Source organism: Saprolegnia parasitica, assembly GCF_000151545.1.
Source record: "Saprolegnia parasitica CBS 223.65 unplaced genomic scaffold supercont2.2, whole genome shotgun sequence".
Taxonomy (NCBI): Eukaryota; Oomycota; class Saprolegniomycetes; order Saprolegniales; family Saprolegniaceae; genus Saprolegnia; species Saprolegnia parasitica.
In genome coordinates this window covers 308,486-326,942 of record NW_012156396.1, presented here as the reverse complement: position 1 = coordinate 326,942, position 18,457 = coordinate 308,486, and the positions used below count along the sequence as shown (strand labels likewise).

General features: G+C 59.7%; 7 protein-coding genes across 7 annotated transcripts; 3 read left to right on the top strand and 4 right to left on the bottom strand.

The window, feature by feature from the left end:
* Nucleotides 1-753: 753 nt before the first annotated feature.
* Nucleotides 754-2,481, bottom strand: SPRG_00658 (hypothetical protein; the record flags this gene model as incomplete). The annotated part of the gene is made up of 8 exons (XM_012338882.1): nucleotides 754-906; nucleotides 953-1,055; nucleotides 1,108-1,201; nucleotides 1,250-1,588; nucleotides 1,635-1,848; nucleotides 1,894-1,960; nucleotides 2,011-2,116; nucleotides 2,164-2,481. 8 exons carry the CDS (start codon nucleotides 2,479-2,481, stop codon nucleotides 810-812), a joined length of 1,338 nt encoding a protein of 445 aa, XP_012194272.1. The 3' UTR covers nucleotides 754-809.
* Nucleotides 2,482-3,442: 961 nt separating this feature from the next.
* Nucleotides 3,443-4,537, bottom strand: SPRG_00657 (hypothetical protein). The gene has a single exon (XM_012338881.1). The coding sequence runs from the start codon at nucleotides 4,488-4,490 to the stop codon at nucleotides 3,498-3,500; it is 993 nt and encodes a 330-aa protein (XP_012194271.1). The 5' UTR covers nucleotides 4,491-4,537; the 3' UTR covers nucleotides 3,443-3,497.
* A 650-nt stretch (nucleotides 4,538-5,187) lies between these two features.
* Nucleotides 5,188-7,288, top strand: SPRG_00656 (hypothetical protein; the record flags this gene model as incomplete). The annotated part of the gene is made up of 9 exons (XM_012338880.1): nucleotides 5,188-5,271; nucleotides 5,316-5,492; nucleotides 5,535-5,732; nucleotides 5,776-5,951; nucleotides 6,002-6,359; nucleotides 6,404-6,679; nucleotides 6,725-6,820; nucleotides 6,875-7,072; nucleotides 7,113-7,288. The coding sequence occupies 9 exons, from the start codon at nucleotides 5,188-5,190 to the stop codon at nucleotides 7,260-7,262; spliced, it is 1,713 nt and encodes a 570-aa protein (XP_012194270.1). The 3' UTR covers nucleotides 7,263-7,288.
* A 46-nt stretch (nucleotides 7,289-7,334) lies between these two features.
* On the bottom strand, nucleotides 7,335-9,619 carry SPRG_00655 (hypothetical protein; the record flags this gene model as incomplete). The annotated part of the gene is made up of 3 exons (XM_012338879.1): nucleotides 7,335-8,159; nucleotides 8,228-8,284; nucleotides 8,330-9,619. The coding sequence occupies 3 exons, from the start codon at nucleotides 9,617-9,619 to the stop codon at nucleotides 7,335-7,337; spliced, it is 2,172 nt and encodes a 723-aa protein (XP_012194269.1).
* A 614-nt stretch (nucleotides 9,620-10,233) lies between these two features.
* Nucleotides 10,234-13,985, top strand: SPRG_00654 (hypothetical protein). The gene is made up of 2 exons (XM_012338878.1): nucleotides 10,234-11,829; nucleotides 11,881-13,985. The coding sequence occupies exons 1-2, from the start codon at nucleotides 10,297-10,299 to the stop codon at nucleotides 13,951-13,953; spliced, it is 3,606 nt and encodes a 1,201-aa protein (XP_012194268.1). The 5' UTR covers nucleotides 10,234-10,296; the 3' UTR covers nucleotides 13,954-13,985.
* Nucleotides 13,986-14,207: 222 nt separating this feature from the next.
* Nucleotides 14,208-17,466, top strand: SPRG_00653 (hypothetical protein; the record flags this gene model as incomplete). The annotated part of the gene is made up of 7 exons (XM_012338877.1): nucleotides 14,208-15,779; nucleotides 15,832-16,560; nucleotides 16,609-16,780; nucleotides 16,830-16,924; nucleotides 16,982-17,041; nucleotides 17,097-17,231; nucleotides 17,257-17,466. 7 exons carry the CDS (start codon nucleotides 14,208-14,210, stop codon nucleotides 17,464-17,466), a joined length of 2,973 nt encoding a protein of 990 aa, XP_012194267.1.
* On the bottom strand, nucleotides 17,425-18,386 carry SPRG_00652 (hypothetical protein; the record flags this gene model as incomplete). The annotated part of the gene is made up of 3 exons (XM_012338876.1): nucleotides 17,425-17,700; nucleotides 17,744-17,907; nucleotides 17,956-18,386. The coding sequence occupies 3 exons, from the start codon at nucleotides 18,384-18,386 to the stop codon at nucleotides 17,525-17,527; spliced, it is 771 nt and encodes a 256-aa protein (XP_012194266.1). The 3' UTR covers nucleotides 17,425-17,524.
* Nucleotides 18,387-18,457: the final 71 nt, after the last annotated feature.

Below are 18,457 nucleotides of genomic sequence, written 5' to 3'. Positions count from 1 at the left end.
CTCTTCCAGTCGTATAGTGAGGTTAGGTACCACACGTCGTCGTGGTCTACATAGACTTTATGCCAGCGTCGTCGTGGTGCTACCGTGTTGACTCGATGAACCGAAAGGCACCGGTGGTGGGGCACGTCGTAGGCGTCATCGGGGCGACCGACGCTTTGTTAATCGCCAGGCTCGGTTGACACCATGCGACTGTGGCTGGAAGCTGGTTACGAGTGAAGCTAAGTACTTCAGTGAGCTCTTGCGTGGCTTGTATCTGGTTTTTGCAACGCCTTGGACGCTGCAAGGACGCGTTTGGTCCGACCGAGCGAGTGCTCGACGCGTGCGAGGTTGCTGGACGTAAGATCTAGCTTTGTTTAGAACGAGGCGACGAGGTCATCCTTGCTGGCCGCCGCGAACGTCGACGTGGTCAAGACATCGGTCGCCGCTGCAAGATCGGTTTGCCTACGGCCCTTCGATCCTTTGTGACGTGGCATCCTCTGCGGTCGTCCTGGCGATTGTGGTCTGGCGACGGTGGCTGAGCTTTGCGAGCGTGTGGAGATCGCGGTGCAGGCCCTCCGATTGAGTGTGGAGAACGCGAGCGCAACTACTAGTATAATTCTGTGTTCTATCCTACTCGTCTTGGCTCGAACTCTTCTCACGAGCCGAGACTTGTTTCGACGACGACGATTTTGAAGGTGACGGCCACGAAGCGCCGTGTCGCAATGCAACCCTGCGGCAGAAGGATCTATCTCGGTGGCCGAGGGTTCAAGTTCACTTGGCTCCTCCATTCGTTGTTGGCGTCGAAACATCCATTTGTGTTAATTGTTGCTTCACATGGTGTGGGCAGCCAAGCTCTCGTCGAGCGCCTTCATAAACGTCGCGACGTCCGTCTCGGTGATCACAAGGGGCGGGCACAAGCGGAGCACCCTACGCCACACCATGTTAAGTCCGCTGCCTCTCGTCCATCACGTACTTCTCGCCGGCCGTGATTGTGATCACGCCTTTCGTCACGAGGTCCTTGACGATCGGGCCCACGGCGCCGTGGCACTCGACACCTGCGTACAAACCAGCCTCGCCTACATCACATATGCATGAGACGCCGAGGTCATACATCTTCCAAGATCGTACCGATGGGCAGCCGGACCTCCTTGATCTTGGTCGGGTGCTTGGCGTGGAGTTCCTTCAAGCCATGCGCCATGAGCCGACCCATCTTCTGGACGTTCTACAGCGCCGCCATGTTACTTGAAATGTCGCAGGAAAAGGCGCGTACAAAGAGAAAGTTGGGGGACGTAAGACGGTCCATGACGACGTTGGCGGCCGCGCACACGATGGGGTTGCCTCCAAACGTCGTGCCGTGGCTGCCAGGCGTCACCGCGTCCGCGACGTGGTCCGTCGTCAAGACGGCGCCAATCGGAAGCCCACCAGCGAGCGGCTTGGCGAGCGTGATCAGGTCGGGCTGGATGCCGTACACCTCGTGGCCAAAGAGGTTGCCCGTGCGGCCGAGGCCCGTTTGCACCTCGTCGCAGATGAGAAGCGCGCTATGGGCGTCGCAGAGCTCGCGGAGGCCCTTGAGAAAGTCGGCCTTCGCCGGCATGACGCCGCCTTCGCCCTAACGACTCGCGTTTGACGAGTTGCGCTTCGCAGAGCGTTTGAACCTGAATGGGCTCGACGATGATCGCGCACGTGTGGTCCGAGATCTGCGCTTTCACGTCGTCGAGGTTGTTGTACTCGGCAAATGTAATGTTGGGCACGAGGGGCAAGAACGGCTCACGGATTGCAGGCTTGTACGTGAGTGAGAGCGACCCAGACGAGCGGCCATGAAAGCCGCCCTTGAAGGCAATGACATGCGTCTTCTTCCCTTCGAGCGGCCTAGGATCGATTGCATACATGTGTTGATGTTGATGAAGTACGTACGTGCCCTTGGCAACCTTGTTGCCGTGCAGACGCGCAAACTTGTACGCAGCTTCGTTGGCTTCCGTGCCTACCAGCGCGATGAGAAGAAACGTCGCGAGGTGTCTCCGAGCAGCCTACCCGAGTTGCAGAAGAAGACCTTGTCGAACGTTGAGTGTTCCACGAGCTTCTTTGCGAGCTTGAGCGGGGGCTCCGAATGGAAGAGGTTGCTCACATGGCACACCTTCTATACTTGATGCATGAGCGAACCATGACGCAGCGATGACGTAGTACCGTGGCTTGGTCGGCGATCGCGGCCGCCCACTCGGGGTCGGCGTGGCCGAGGTTGTTGACCGCGATACCAGAGCAAAAGTCGAGGTACTTCTTGCCGTGCGAGTCAAAGAGGTACGGGCCCTTTCCGTGCGTGAAGACGAGGCCCTTCTGCGTGCGTACACCGTCCGGGTTGTACGTCTTGATGATGCAGTCTGTCTCGATGGCCTCGGCGTGGGCCGCCACGTCATCGGCGTCGACCAGCGGTGAGGCGGCGGCGGCCGTCGAGGCGCGGCGAAGCACAGACGATGCGATCGGCTTGCGGAGCTTGGCGAGGAACATGGCTGGAACGTGGCAAAAGTGCAACTGACACGGTCAAGATCGTGGGAATAAAATACCACGGTACAAATCGCCTTACTTTTTTCAAGTATAGTGGCACTATTTTATTGCATACGTAGTACTCCGACACCGCCTTGGGTGGGCCATCCTCAACTTGAAGAAGAGAGCCGTTCGTCGAAGATCTGGGCCTGGCAGCGCCATGGCCATGGCCGCCGAAGCGACCGCCAGCACGCATCATGGCGCGGCGACGAGCGGCCGACACGTCATGGCATGTCACAGGAGAAGGGGCGAGGGCCACAGGAAACTTCGTGCTGTCCCCGACCTTCAACGAACAACATCATCATCCGCCAGCGGCGTAGCGTCGACCATGATGTAGCCGGATGCTTTCTGCATCGAGTACGCATCGCGGTGATTGCCTCAGCCTACCGGCATGGGCTAGGAGGAGGCAGCAAGTGCTAGCCCCTGATGCGGGGGTGCGGTCATGTCCAATTCCTCGGACGCTTTCCTCGGAGAGTTCCATCTGCCCCATGGGATGCACCCAGGTACGCCCAATCAGGGTCTGTTCTGCTGACCTTGGTCGGGGTACATGAGCTGCTCGCTACATAGTCTGAGGAAGCTTTCGAGGAGCTTGTGGTAGCTCCGAGGTTCGTCGCTTGGCGGAACCCTAGGGACGTCAACCTGGGCATTTGACCGCGTCCACAAGTAGTACGGGCGTATATCGCACAAGTTGATTCTTGTGGCGAATGGATCGTTTTGGATACATACTTGGCCCCAAGCAGCTCCCGCGATTCGATAAGCCGGTCCAAGCAGAGAACGGGTCCTGGGCCGTCGCCCAACACGCAGACTCGACGGCGTCTTCCAGCGTGTCATCATCGTCGTCTCAGTCACCGCTTCCTCCACCGTGCCACACCGATCGAGTCTGCAGCACGCTTTGCTGTGGATGGAGACTAGAAGGCTTTGGAAACGGTTAGAGGAATACGTGCCAACCAAGCTTTTATAGGTATACAGGAGGTAACATCTTAGTAGACGAACTTTTCAATGCCCTGGAAGTACGACGGGCGCTTCACCCACGAGCGCTTGACGACTTCGTCATCGGTCGCAAGGCGCAGCGTCCCGTCCGTGTCGCGCATGTACAGCGGTGACCGCTTCGTTGAGATATCCTTGATCGCGATCTTCCACTTGCCCGTCGGGTTGAGCGACTTGGCAAAGCTCGGAAGCAGAGTCACCCTGTTCTTCATGGCGCCAATCTGCAGCGCCTTGGCCTCGGCGACCGAGAGCTGGTCCGACAAATTGCGCTTGCCATATTGGCGGTGCAGCGGTGGCAGCTCGTCATGTTCGTCGCTGAGGTAGATGAAGTCGGGCTCACGAATCTTGTCTTCCTTGTTGTACTCTTCCCACTCTTCGTTCGTCATAAAGTCGGCTTCCGTCATGTCTTCGTCGCTCTTGCCATGGTCACAGTCTTCCAATGCGAGTTCTTCAATCGACTTGTTGCGGCCGTGGACCTTGGCCTTCGAGCCCGCCGCCTCTGTCACTGGCATCGCTTGGTCCTTCGCCTTGGCTTCCTTCAAGGCAAACACCTTCTCGCGGAGCTCTTCGATCGTAAGGCCACGCTCGAGACCCTGGAAGACAATCGTGGCTTCGATGCGCTCGACCGACACGCGGTTGTCAGTCGAGAGCTTCTTGATCGTGTTGATCAGCGGGTTCTCCATATAGAGGTCGAAGATGCGCTTGTCGTCGCGCTCGCTCAGGCCCACGCCGCCTGGATTCAAGTCGACAAAGAATTCGTCCTGCGGGTCGACTTCGGTCACCACCTCGTCACCGTCGTCGAGCTCGACCGCGTCGTCTTCCTCAATCTGGTCGACCAGCTTCAAGAAGCGCGACGTGTTGGATGGCACGCTGTCGTTGCCCTCCGAGGCAAACATGCGCGCCATGGCGGGGCGGCGAAGTACATGGCGGCGGACCGCGGAAGAGGACGCGCGGGCGACCGCGAGACGAGTGACAGCGCCGAGCATGGTTTCGATTCGATGCCGCGATGGCCGATGTGCTCTCGATACGTACTTAACCGAACGCGCCGTACTTCACACGCACAACAAGATCTGGCACGAAGATCCTTCAGGCTAGATCCGCAGCTCGAGTTTCTGCACAAGAAAGCAGTGCGAGCATCGCCATGAGACCACATTATACCTTGCTATATATGCACCTGAGAGCGCACGAAGTTGCTGGTCTCACGTCGACGGCCAAGGAACAAATGCCGCCTTGTGTCCATCCGCCTTCTATGGAGCAGGACGCAGAGTTGCGCGACATAGGGTGCCAGTGTACTGCACACGTGGTGCCACCAGTCAGTGCCAGTGTCGTAACGCTACCTGCAGAACCGCCGGACCAGCGTACGTAGCTCCAGGCATGTATTGACGAAGAGTCGATAGGACATGCGCCTCAGTAGCAATCGTTTACTGTAAACCGGTCGCTGGGATGCATTACACGTACAATACCGGCACGCTGGAAGTGCCATCCACAGTTTGTCGTACAGGTTGTCTTCTACCTACTAGCAAAAGTTCTAGGTCTGCAATAAGGTCCGACCAAAACCGCGCCAAACTGTCGTATCCGGATAATAAATCAACCAATCAGACGTCCACGGAGGGGCTGAATATTTGGCCAATCAAGACAAAGCGTTACCAATTGCCAGCGGCGGATCCTCGAGCACCCAGCAGCATGGCTCGGCCGGAAGTCCCATTCCTCCTCGCCAACGTGGACGAGCTCGTGCTCGAGTACCTTCTCTTCCGAGGCTTCACGAAGGTAGACATCATCTTCATCGGCGGCCCTTGCAACTGCGCCTGTAGACGTTCCAGACGTTTGCGCATGAGCGCAAGAAGGACCGGTGCGAAGGCCTCGACGTCGACAAGCTCGTGCATCAAATCTTCCTGCACATCAAGAACACTGACCTCGAGCGGCTCATGGACCTCTGGAACTTTCTCGATGCGCGCTTCTTCTGCCACCTCGACAGCGCTTTTAGCTCGGTCGCGTCCGTCCAAACGACGCGTCGCTCATGCTCGTCGTAGGCGATAGCGCGCCTTCGCACGGCGCTCGAGCGTAGCTACATTGTCCACGTTGTGCAGTCGTGTCAACCAGAGAAAGCGATTGCGTTTTTCAAGCAGTATGCATCGACGCACCGGCATTCGAACGCCGAGAGTGCGGGGTGGCAACCGTGGTTCATGCTGCCGTACATGAGCCAGCCCGAGACCGACCCTTACTTCCGCGTACGTCTTGCAAGCTCCTCTGTGCGTACGAACATGGGGCTAGGATTTCTTCTCGAGCGAGTGGCTCGACAACCTGGCGCTGACGCTGCGCAACTTTCTCTCGACTGTCTTTCAGGGAATCCCGCTGCCCAAGCTCCTCGCGTTTCAGATCGCACAGACTGAGGAGCCCACGCTGCGTCTCCAGCTGGAGTCGTCGCGTGCCGAGTGCCACCAGCTGCGGTGCGCTCTCGACCTTCCCGCATCACTTCTACACTGCTGCCATAATGTAGCCTCGATATGAAGCTGGCGTACGACAAGATCAAGCGCGCCGAGGCGTCGAGCCTCGAGCTTCGCCAGCTTTTGCAGATCGAGACGCAGAAACAGTTTTCCGAGCATTTGATCGAGTCGCCACCGCCGTCGTCCAGCGTGCTAAGCGACACCACCGTCGAGTCGACGTCGTTGGCGCTGTCGATGCATGACACGCCACGCACGCTCGCGCTTTCGCCCAATCACAAGTACCTTGCGATTGCCGGTGCCGAGCACGAGCTTATCTTTTGCGCGACAAACCCATTGGCCGTTGTCGACGTGCCCGCGCTGACACCGTATGCGTCACGGATCGCCCACTTGACATTTCTGTCCGATTCGACCGTACGTTGGCGGCTCGTCAGCACGGTTGGCATGATGGCGCGTAGCATGTGTTGATCGGCCTCGAGAGCGCTGCGTTGTGGCTCGTTTCTGTGTCGGGGACTGCGCGCACCATGAAGACGACGCCCGCGTGCCCTCGCCTCGACGCCGTCGTTCGAACGCGAAGGAAAGGCGGCGCCGGCCCCCGCGTGACAATGGTGCTACTGGCGTCGTCCTCGGTAGACGGTGGCGCAGCCCTCGAACTCTATGACGCTACGGACGACGCGATCGTCCAGACCACGCTCGTGACGGAGCCCATCGAACACGTGTGCGTCACCGACAACGTAATACTTGCTCTTCGTTTCTGGGCGGCTTTCAAGTTGACGTAGTTAATCGTGACGGCGCACCGTGACGTCGTGACGATCTACGACGTTTTGTCTCTCACGTCGCTCAGTGTGCTCTCCGACCCAACGCTTCCCCGCCAAGTTCGTATCCAGAGAAGCGTTGGCGACACAAAATGTCTCGTCCATGCTGTGTAGGTCATGGGGCTTGGTACTTTGGAGGCTTACGGGACGATCTTTCTCATGACGCAGCACCACGTGATGGAGTTTGCCGTCGACATGGCGACATGGTCGTTGCACTGCGTTCGCCAGTCCGAGGTCGCTCCAGACACGCATCTCCTCGCGACAAGCGAAGACAGCTTCCTCATCTCGAGTGCTCGTGGCACCGTGGTGCAGGTATTCAACCTCTTGCAATCCTGCGTGATTCTTGCTATAGGACTGCACTGGAATGTGCGACGTGATCTCGTCCGAGGCGTGGAATATGGCCGTATGGGACGCGGCGTCAGCGTCGTGGTGGGGTGTCGACAGCGACAAGATCTTATATCGCCTGCCGTGGTCGCGGACCCTCCTGTCCATGCAACACTAAGAAGAGAAGGCAACCACACATTCACCATATAGTATTCATCGTCCATGTACAGATTCTCTCAAGTGCGTCGACTTAGACGTCAATCGAACCGTCGGGGTTGACGGGGAGCTCGTCCGGGGCGGTCTTGTTGCCTGCTTCGTCCGCTGTGTGTTTCTTCACCTTTTTCTTGGTGTTCTTCTCGACAAAGGCTTGGAGCTCGGCGCTCATGTAGTACTGGCCGCCGTCCTTGTTGATGCGCCGGTCCTCGCAAAAGCAGAGCAAGATCGTATCGACGCACATCTCGTAGACGCCAATAAAGGACGAGCCGACAAACCACGCGAGGATGCCGCCAATGATGCACGGCGGGAAGAGCGAGTTGAGCTCGTTGCTGCCGCCCGTCGCAAAGGCGGCGTCGTGGTCCAAGTAGAGAAAGAGCCCGAGGCCGCACCCAACGCTGATCGCAACCACAGCCACGAACGCGACGAGGTTGACGATCGTGCTCGTCATGGCGACTTGGGCCATGTTGGCAAAGATGAGCATGAACGCTTCTTTCGTCGACGAGCAGAACGACCGGCCCTTCATGGCCACGAGGATATAGGCGTTCTTGGAGATGAACTTGATGCACTTTTCGAGGCACCAGAGGCAGCAGCCAACGATTTTCATGGCGACCTTGACCGCGAGGTTGGACTGCTGCAAGGACTTGGTCTGCTTGTCAATGTACATGAGCACAAGGCGGAGGAACTGAACGACAGCGATCAGGAACGCGCCAAACGTGAGCGACCCAAAGTGATACCGAAAGCAGTTTCGGAAGCTCGTCGCGACGGGGAACCGGCCCATCTCGGCCGCCGAGTGGTTGCGGCTCCAGTAGTATTTGCACACGGCGCCGGCAATCGTCGTCATCGAGACGGCCTGGATCACCTGGTTCGTCCAGAGAAAGCCAAAAGGTGGTATGCAATCATTATGTGCATGCGCTGGCTCGGCTCCACGGCCGACGCCGACGCGCTCAGCTCAGCGTCCCAGGTTGCGGTCACGGACGCCGACGCCTACAAAAAGAGATTACGCACTTACAAAAGGGATGGACACAGTACGTTGGCAGGCAGTGCGCTCACGAGCGACGACGGCAGCGCAAGGTTGCCGTCGGCGCTGTAAATGTAGGCGCCAATGATCGTCGTGTAGATGAAGAGCAGAATCGAGGCGATCGCAGGTACGATTGGAAAGCAGACGAGGAGCGGCATGCACTGGATCGTCCGGGAGGCTTCGCGGATGATCCCGATCGCAATCTGGATGCGCTTGCGCATGAAGCACACAATGAGGAGCATGATGACTGTCAAAATGATGGAAATGACCGCCGCGGCCTGGTACACTTTGATGTTGGACTCGGCGACACTGAGTGACGCGGAGAGGCTTTCACCGCTGGGAATCGCGTTGATTTGCGTGGTGAGCGCGCTAATGTCGCTCGAGTAGACGATACCGCCTTTGACGAGGAAGAAGAGCGAGAGGCCCGCGAGCACGATTTGAACGACAAAGAGCGTGAGCCAAATGACGCAGCCTGCGCAGAAGCGCATGAAGAAGAGGAAGAGCCAGCCGAGGACGAGGCTGCCGCCGCCGCAGATCAAGAGCACCGGCGCATACGACTTTTGAATGTCGCCGACGAACCGACCGATCATGGCCACGGTCGTTTGGAGCTTGTCCATGACCGGATCCGAGTTGGCCTCGCCGATCGTCGCCGTGACCGTGACCGTCTGCGACACTTCGCACTTTTCGTTGGGCACTTGAACACCGTTGACAGTCTTGTAGTACTCGGACGAGTTGCCCGGCTGGATGCAAATCACAGTCGAGTTGCCCGAAACGATGTTGAGCGGAAGGCAACGGAACGCGACGACCTCGGACGGCAGTGGCACGAGCCAGCAGTCGGTATTCGTTGTCGAGAAGCTGCTCGCACGCTTCTTGCGCGCTGCGTTGAGCGTTGTTGCATTCGCGCCCGGGTGGGCCGCGCGAATCGAAGCCTCGGTCGCATACGTGCAAATGTAGTCGCCCATTCGCGGGCACGCCGAGACGCAGAGGCCAAAGAACTTCATGCTGAGCGGCGGGACGCCTTTGGCCGACTGCGTCAGCATGTCTTGCGTCATGCGCGGGTAGTAGATGAGGCTCGTATTCGAATCCCCCGTGCCGCAGACCGTGCCGTTAAAGTCCGTGCCGTAAATGAGGCTCTCCGGCTCGCCGTTGGAGACACCGAGGATCGCGAGGACGGCCATTCCGATCCAAAAGAGGAGGAAGAGGAGGCAGCAGAGCACGTCCCGACACTTGCGCGTCGAGTTGGGCGCGACGCCGCCAGAGCCATCGGGAAGCACGTCTTCTTTGCCTCCGCAGCACCCCATGTCGTGGCCGAAAGTCTTGTGGCTTGATCGAGAAAGCCCAACTAAATAAAGCATCACGGAAAAGTGACACGCATCAGCGTGTAATTATAGCGTAGCCTTTCAGCCCTCGTGAAACCAACGCAGCCTGCTACATTGTATGTGGCATACAAGCGCATCAGGATGGCCGACTAGCATTCGCATCGACTTGGTTCGAGTTGGCTCGGAAGTCAAGTACACTGAGCTATCTGTGGGTCGCGCCTATTCGCGTACCCCGGGGCACAATGCCATGTGGCGTGTGGTGGCGGGTACTCTATTTTCACGCAACTGTCGGGTTGGACCGTTAGTGTTGGTCGCTTAACGCAGCGCTGCAGTGGGCTCTCGAATGGTGTGGGTACTTCAACGCGACTTCTCATCTCGTCCGACGACTTGGGTATACCTCGCAGACACGCCCGAGGTGCGTCCAGGCGCCAGGCGCTGCGATGTGGAGATGGCTGGGCGTTCGTGCCCCGGCCAGTCGCAGTTTCGTGCTCGGAGCGCCAATTAAAATAGCAAAATCATTTTAGGTATACAAATGACAAGTACATCACACCGATTTAAATCTACGGGGCGTTGTCAATGTATTAAAATCACGCACAGCGAGCTATAACATCAATCCTCTCGCGGGTTGGTTGGGACGAGCGGCCGACGGAAGACCGACCATGGCCGGCAGCATGAACGCCCAGGACGCCTCCAAGCTCAAGATGATGCTGGCCAATGACGACGATGAAAGCTCCGACGACGAAGCGTTCAAGCCGCGGGCTGCACGAGCATCGCCATCGCCACCGCCGGCGGTCCGCGAGGTCCCGCACGAGACGAAGCCGCAGCGGAAGACCCGGACCTCGAGCTGCTCCAGCGAAGAGAGCGAGACCAGCGAGCGCAAGAAGACGGCGTCGCGCCGACGAGACGAGGTCAAGCACAAGAAGCCGAAGAAGGACGCCCGGGTGTCGTCGTCGCGCGCCAAGGCCGCCAAAAGTGACGAGGACAGCGACCACAACGAGCGCAGGAAGAAGCGTGCGTCGGACGAGAAGAAGCAAAGGAAGCAAGCCAAGTCGGCGTCGGGTGAGTCGCGCAAGAGCTCGCGCGATGAACTCTCAAAGGATCGCGTCAAACGGAAGCGCTCCGACGGCGACGATTCTGCGAAGAAGCGCCCTCGAGAACAACTCCTCTCCGCACGAAGCGAAATTCCGGGGACCGGCCTCACGCCTCTTAACGACGGGATGCCCATGACGATGCTGCGAACGAAAGCGCCTCGACCGTCTCGGAGTGTACCAACGAGCTTGTCTCCTCCGCCTACGACGGTCGTCCGCTCCGTGTACGAGCCGAAAGCGAGTCCTATTGTCGCATCGTCTCCAGTCCCTGCGGCCTCACCGACGCCCAAGTCGGACCAAGCTCCTGCCAAGCTTGCGACGAGCACCCCGTCCACGATTCCGGCCTCGTCACCACCGGCTGCTCGACGTACCCAGAACGACGAGTCGCCGTGCCCCACTGATGAGGATGCGTCGAGTGCGGCAATCGACACGACCGACTTTCTTGACGAGTCGGGCGAGGTCATCGAAGATGACGCTCCCGCGCCAAGCCCGCAGAGTACAAAGGGGATTGCAACCCCCAGCTTTCGTGCCAAGATGGACGACCGGCCCAAGCCATCACCGCTCTCGCTTGTTGACGACCATGCAGCTCTTCCGAAGGCGAAAATGACGCCCCGGGACACACCCACGTACCCGCCGCGCCCGACGCCAGGGGACACACCGAGAATGCGGGCACGACCGACACCTGGCGGGACGCCAAGTCTGCGACCACGGACGACACCGGGTGGCACGCCGACGGCTCGGCCAAAGACGACGCCGACGTCGGAAGGGCGCGGGAAGCCGCCGCCGCTCTCGCTGGACGCAGACAACTTTGTCATTCCAAAGATGACGGTACTGCCACCGCTGCCGCCGGTAAAAGGTCCCAGCGACGTCGAGAAGGAGCCAGGCGAGGTCGGTGACGCGCCTCCGGTGCTGGATTTTCGCATCCCAAAGAAGCCATCGCTGCGAACGACCCCGACGACGCCGGCGACGCCGTCGGCCAAGCCATCGGCAAGTGTATCGCTCACGTCTGCACCGAAAGCCCGGCCGCCGACTCCCACCAAGCCGCCCGTCACGTTCCTAACGTACAGCGAAAATGACCGCAAGTTTCTCAAGGCGTGCCGTCAAGTACATACACTGCTGACCCAATCGCCGTGGCTCATGTGATCTTTGTGTTAGCACAACTCGATCCTGCGCACAATTCTGCCCACGATTCCGCGCCAACCGTACGCGGTCAAGGACGAGAATGGCGAGATCTTTGCAGAGAAAAAGTCGCTTGGTCGTAGTGTGCCCATGAAGGAGTTTCTCGAGCAGCCGCCGTCGTTCTACGGCATTGACCTTACGTGCCCGATGCCCCCGCGCGCGCTCTCGGCGCACGCAGCTGCGCAGATGCAGCGGCAGATAAATGATCCGCACGGGTCTCTTGTCGAGCTCCAGACAGAGAACCGTGTGTTTCTCCAGACCAAGCTGTACAAGACGACGTTTCTGCCACTCTCGGAGCGTCGGCGCGTCACAGTGCTCTTTCGCCACATGCGCATGGAGCAGAAGAGCGCTGGCTTTGGCTTCAACATGAAGGACAAGTGCTCGGACTTTGCCAAAAAGTGCGCCGACCGATTCACGATTGACGGCCGAAAGCCCTCGATCGAGCTCACGGCGTCCGGGAAGCGCGACCTGCAGCAGATGAAGCCCACGGCCATGTACGTGCACTACTACTCGCAGGACGACGCGAACGAAGCACTGCGCCGGTTTCACGACGACGCGGGCGCCAAGTGCGAACTCCAAGACAACATGTATGCGATCAAGCCGCCGCCGGTCGAGAAGAAGCTGCTGCGTCGTGAGTCGGATCGGTTGCTGCCCGAGCCTCGGCGCCATCCGGACGCGCTCGTTCCGGCGGCGGTCAACGGCAGCTTCCGCCCTGACGCGCCGCCTCGATCTCCTCGGCGACGAGACGCCGAGTCACGACGGCCCTCGACGGGGCGTGACCGTAGCCGCTCAATCGAGAGACAGCGCCGGCTGCAGCAAGGCGCGCCGCTTCGGTCGGGGAGTGATCGCATGCGCGCAGAGCCGGTGGACTACATCCGCCGTGACGAAAGGCGCCGCCCCAGTGGCGACACACCAGCTATTTTCCCTCCGCTGCCGCCGCCGCTTCCTCCGACCGAGCCGCGGACGCACACCGAGTCGTCGTGGTTGAGTGGCTCATCCAGTACAAGTGACCGCAACGCCGCTGTCTCGCGCGACATCACGTCGTCCAGCGAGCGGGAGGTACCCAAGCCAGAAATGGTTGCTACCCCGTCGAAAACCCACGAGAAGGCAGCGGACCACCAACGTCGTTCGACCGAGCGCCGGACGACAACTACGACGAGCGAGGTAGTCAAGGTGGCTCCGACTGAAACCAAAACGCCGGCAACGGAGATCACGTCGCTGGCGACCGAGACTGAGAAGCCGATCAACGTGACCGAGAAGCCGGCCGTCAAGCCCGAAGCCATCAAGGCGGAGAGGACCGCCGTCATCAACGAGAAGACGCCCAGCACAACTGACAAGGTCACCACCAAGACCGATCCGGCGGTCATCGAGTCGGAGAAGGCTGCCGTCGCCAACAAGGTGCTTACCACCGCCGACAAGATACCGACCACCGTCGAAAAGCCAGTCACTGAAGCCGCAAAGGCGACCAGTACGGACGTCCAGTTGCTGCCTTCTGCAGCCTCGGCGCCCGATGCGACGGGCTCCACGAAGCCCATGAAGGAGCACGCAACCTCGGTGAAGCCGCCAGCCGAAACGAAAGCTCACGTCGAGTCGTCGTCCTCAATGGAAGCCGGTGAGCTTGTGCAAGGGTTGCGTTCAAGCCCGAAGGAGCGCAGCCATGACAAGTACGAGCGTGGCGCTTCGGCGAGAACGGCGTCACCTCGCGGGCATGAGCGCCGCACGAGCGCAAACAGTCACAGCACGGGCCATCGACGCAGCCGGGACCGGGAACCGGATCGGCTGCCTCGCAATCGGTCACATGAGCGGGTGCCACGAGATCGGTCCGCGCATCGGGATCGATCCCACGACCGGTCGCACCGGCCGCACCACGCAGCGGCGCACCTCGACCGTGGTGGGTCCCATTACGGAGCCCCTCGTCGCCACGACGACCCCCCTCGTCGCAGCCCCGAGCGCTCGGATCGAAGGGACGCGCGACACGGGCGCAGCAACGACCGGCGAGCCCTGAGCGACCGGCCGCAATCTGGTCGCTACGGCCCGTACCACCGATAGACCAATAAGACCCTAAAAAATGTCTACCGCACTTCAGTTGTCGTATGGAACTAACTAACTAACAAGTCTGTCGCCTCGACGACTTGCTGCCAGTGTGACTTGCTGCATCAACACGATCTTCTAGTCCGGTTGATCGGTATCTTTATCCGGACGCTGGCACCCAACGTTGCTGTATAACAATACACTTGATGTTTGTATGCGAGCGCAATAAAATACCGTCAGCACCCACGCTGGACCGGCAGTTGGAGTTTAGCATGAGCGCCGAGCCGAGCCCGCGGAGTCGGCCGACGACCGTCATCGTCTGCATCAACGTGCTTCCGCTCATCTTCACGCTGGACGAGGCCCGGCCGATGGGCTGCCCCTGGCGCATCGAGTGGAGCACGAGCTCGTACGGGCTCTTCCTGCGCAACATCGTCTCGGCGCAGCGCTACGAGCCGCTCTTCGTGGGCTGCCCCGAGGTGTACATCCCGCGCAAGGACGAGGCCGCGGTTCGCCAAGTGCTTCGCCAGCAGTTCCACTGCATCCCGGTCTTCTTGGACCCGGACACGGCGCACCGCCATTACCAAGGCTTTTGCAAGGGCGTGCTATGGCCCATCTTCCACAACGTGATTGACGTCTACAACTCGGCCGAGCTCAAGCTTGACGACTGCCCGAGCAATGATGAGGGTGAAACGTACATGAAGCCGCCGACGTCGCCGCCCGCGAGCAGCGCGAGCATGTGGCAAGCGCCGGCGTCGTGGAATCCGGCGTCGCAAGACAAATGCTGGAACGAGTACTGCCAAGTGAACCGCCACTTTGCGAAAAAGGTGATTGAGAACTGGGAGGCGGGCAGCATCATCTGGATCCACGATTTTCCGCTGCTCGTGCTCGCGTCGTACCTGCTCCGGAAGCTCCATGGCGGCTCGATCGCAATCTTCATGCATGTGCCGTTCCCGTCGAGCGAGATCTTTCGGACGCTCGCCGTGCGCACCGAGATCCTCCGCGCGATGCTGTGCGCCAACCACATTGGCTTCCTCGTCTTTGAACACGCGCGCCACTTCCTCACGGCCTGCAAGCGCCTCCTCGGGCTCAACTACAAGACGTCGCACAACGGCATGCTCACCGTCGAGTACAATGGCCGCCTCGTCCTCATCACGTGCAGCCACTGCGGCACAGAGCTCCATCGCATGGGCGAGCTCATGGCGCGCCTCGAAGTCGACGCGATGGCCACGAGCTTCCAGGCCAAGCTCGCGCCGCACGCCGCCGGCCGCTTTGTACTCACGGCCGTGGACCGCCTCGAGGGCCTCTGCGGCATCCCACTCAAGCTGCGTGCGCTCGATCGGTTCCTTGCCATGTACCCGTCGCGCCGATCGGAGATCGTCTTGCTCCAAGCTGGCATTTCAATCGACTCGCGCCCCAACGACTACAACCAGACCAAGCGGTACGTCGAGTCGTTTGTCGAAGAAATCAACCGCCGGTGGGGCACGCCGGACCGACCGGTGGTCGTGTACCACGAGTTTGCCAAGATGCACTCGCTCCAGCGCATGGTGGTGTGGAAGATGGGCCACGTCTTCCTCGACACGTGCGTTCGCGGTGGCCTCTCGATGCTGCCATTTGAGTTTCTATCCGCGCACCACCACGCATTTGAAGCGAGCGACGAGTCCGAGTCGGCCAACCTCGGCGTCCTCGTCGCGTCCGAGTTTGCGTCGTACGCGCGCATCCTCAACGGTGCGCTGCTCGTCAACCCGTGGAAGACAGATGACGTGGTGAGTGCGATCGTCAAGGCCATGGAGATGCAGTTTCAAGAGACACGGTCGCGCTTCCTCCTCAACTACAACTTTTTGCTGGTACGACGACACGTGGGCTTGGATTGCCTCATTTGTCGGCTTGTTCTCGTAGGACAACCCGGTCTCGGAGTGGGGCACGCGGATGCTGGCCGACATTGAGAGCGCGGGCGAGCCGTCGACCGCACACGGCTCGACGGGCGAGTTTATGGAGATTGGCTTTGGCTTTGACTACCGCGTGATGCAGTTTACGCCGGGCTTTGTCGCACTGAACGCGGACGAGGTGCTGCGGTCGTATATCAAGGCCACGAAGCGCCTCCTCCTCCTCGACTATGGCGGCACGCTCAGCTGGACGTCATGCCTCATGGACGACGAAGCCTCGATGTACCAGTTCAACCGCAACCACGCGAGTGGCCCATGCGTCCCAGCGCTGCGCAAAACGGACGGCCAAGTGCGCACGCCGTTGACGTACGAAGGGCGATTGAGTCTCGAGAGCCTTGCGATGGACCCGCGCAACGTGGTCGTGGTGTGGAGCAACGCGTGCCGCGCGGAGCTCGAGCACGAGTTTGGATCCATGACGGACGTGACTCTGGTTGCGGACAACGGGTACTTTCTCCGCAAGGCCGGTGCGATCGAGTGGGAGTCGCTCTACGCCGACGTGCCCGACGACCTCTTGTGGAAAGATCGGGTGGCGGCGATCATCAAGACATACGTCTCGCGTACGAACGGGTCGTTTGTGGCTATTGGGGACGCGTCGGTGATGTACGACTACCGCAACTGCGACCCTGAGTACGGCGAGATGCAGGCATCCGAGCTCTTTGACCAGCTCACCGAACTCCTCAAGGTACGCTTCGTGCGACATGCGTGTATCTGGAGACGCGAGTGGACGTAGAAGGAGAAGACGGCCGTCGTGCGTGGCAAAGGCTTTGTGGAAGTCCATCGGTTTGGCGTCAACAAGGCGGTCGCAGCTTCGATGCTGCTCAACTATTGCAAGGAGCAAGTGTCGATGCCCGACTTTGTACTCGTCGTGGGCGACGACGAGTCGGACGAACAAGCCTACCGCAGTACGACGAGACGACACGTCATTGGCAATGGTCCTCACTGTCGACGTAGCGGTGCGGTCGTTTGCCGAAGCCAGCACGAAAGACGCTCCCGCGTGCTACACGGTGACTGTCGGAAAGAAGCCGAGTTTGGCCAACTTTTACCTCGTATGTTATCGCTGCCAGGGTGTCTTGTCGGCTCACCACGAGTTGTTTTACGTGTAGGACAGCGTCACGGAGGTGCTTGGGCTCATTGAGTCGATGGCGGCGATCCGCAACCTCGTGGTACGCCTCTGTCATGCGCCGGGCTTTTCTCTAACACGAATATATGCTCGTGTAGAAGCGACGGGCGAGCAGTCCGGAGCTTGATGCGCTGCACGCCGACCCGAACCTGGGCTTCCAAGCCAACTTTCGACTGGGCAGCAACCTCATTTCGCCGACGTATGTGCGCCACGTCTCGAGAGAATTCAACAAGGTCGTGTCGACGACCAACCTCGAAGACCTTTGCATCGAGAACTTTGACCCGTCGCTGTCCCACGACGACGACGATGAAGAAGACCAAGCAGCAGCATGTACTGTCGTCGTCGTCCGGCTTGACGTCGCCGCTCGAGTGGGACCTGCCGGTGTGGGCACAAGTGCTCTCGGGCGTCGCGATCGGTGCAGCGATCGGCTGGACCATGCGCAACCAGTGGCGCCGACACTCGCCATAGCCACATTCCCTTGCCTTAAGCACACGACAGATATTCTACGACGACAGCATGTGTTTGTCTACTGTCGGAGGCTGGCCCGCGTAAACTGAAGGTAGCCCTGGGCATCGTCGCTGTTGGGCACAAACGTGTACTCGACGCAGTACGAGGGCGGGAACAGTGGCACGAGCTCGGCCCAGTCGTCGCCAGTGATGCTCGGCCACATCTCTTCCTGGATCACGAACGCATCGTTGTTGCCTAGATCACATGTACATGGTCGCGTCGTCGCCGCGCGACGTACCTGGCGTTATCTGCAAGATCAGGTCGAACCAGCGCCGAAGCGTTCGCCGGAGGTCCCGCGGTAGGAGCGCCGAGCTGCTGAGTACAAGGGCTTGGCCAGCATCGAATTTCGCGCGCATAAACTCGATGGTTTCCTTGATGAAGGCGAGGCTGCGGTAGACCTCGCTACACGTCAGACGATCAAGCATGGATGGCGATAGACGCGTAGATTACGTGGGCGCCGTGCAAAAGAGGTCGAGGTCGTCGATGATCAAGGCGGTGTTCTTGCCCTCGAGCATGTGGAACGAGCAGACAAAGTGGCGCAGCTGGGCGGCGCTCTCGAGGTACTTGAGGCGAATGCGGCTCCAGACGACGCTGTCCTGGCCCGACTCGGCTGGCGTGTGGCAGCTCTCGCACGGCGCGACGCGCACAAGGCGCAGACGATTGTTGGCCTTCGTGCTAGCATGGGACACGAGCACGACGCTGGTCTCGGTCCCACCCCGCTTCACGAGCTCAAACGCATACTGCAGCGCGAGCGAGCTCTTTCCAGAGCGCTGAGGACCATGCAGCAGAAGTAGACTTATGTCGGAGCTGCCCATGCCCACGTCGACCTCAATATTGCTGCAATCTTCGCCATCTTGGCGGTGCGAGAAGAAGCGCTCCATGTCCCCTTGAGATCGTTTATCACACTATTTTTATATATTGGTAAATATAATGTTAAGCACTATTAAGCGAA

Excerpts from the sequence above, each read along its gene's own strand:
- SPRG_00657 (XM_012338881.1), bottom strand. The coding sequence starts at position 4,490 with ATGCTCGGCGCTGTCACTCGTCTCGCGGTCGCCCGCGCGTCCTCTTCC.
- SPRG_00654 (XM_012338878.1), top strand. The coding sequence starts at position 10,297 with ATGGCCGGCAGCATGAACGCCCAGGACGCCTCCAAGCTCAAGATGATG. Across the intron at positions 11,830-11,880 it reads TTCTCAAGGCGTGCCGTCAA|CACAACTCGATCCTGCGCAC; the intron begins GTACATACACTG and ends TCTTTGTGTTAG.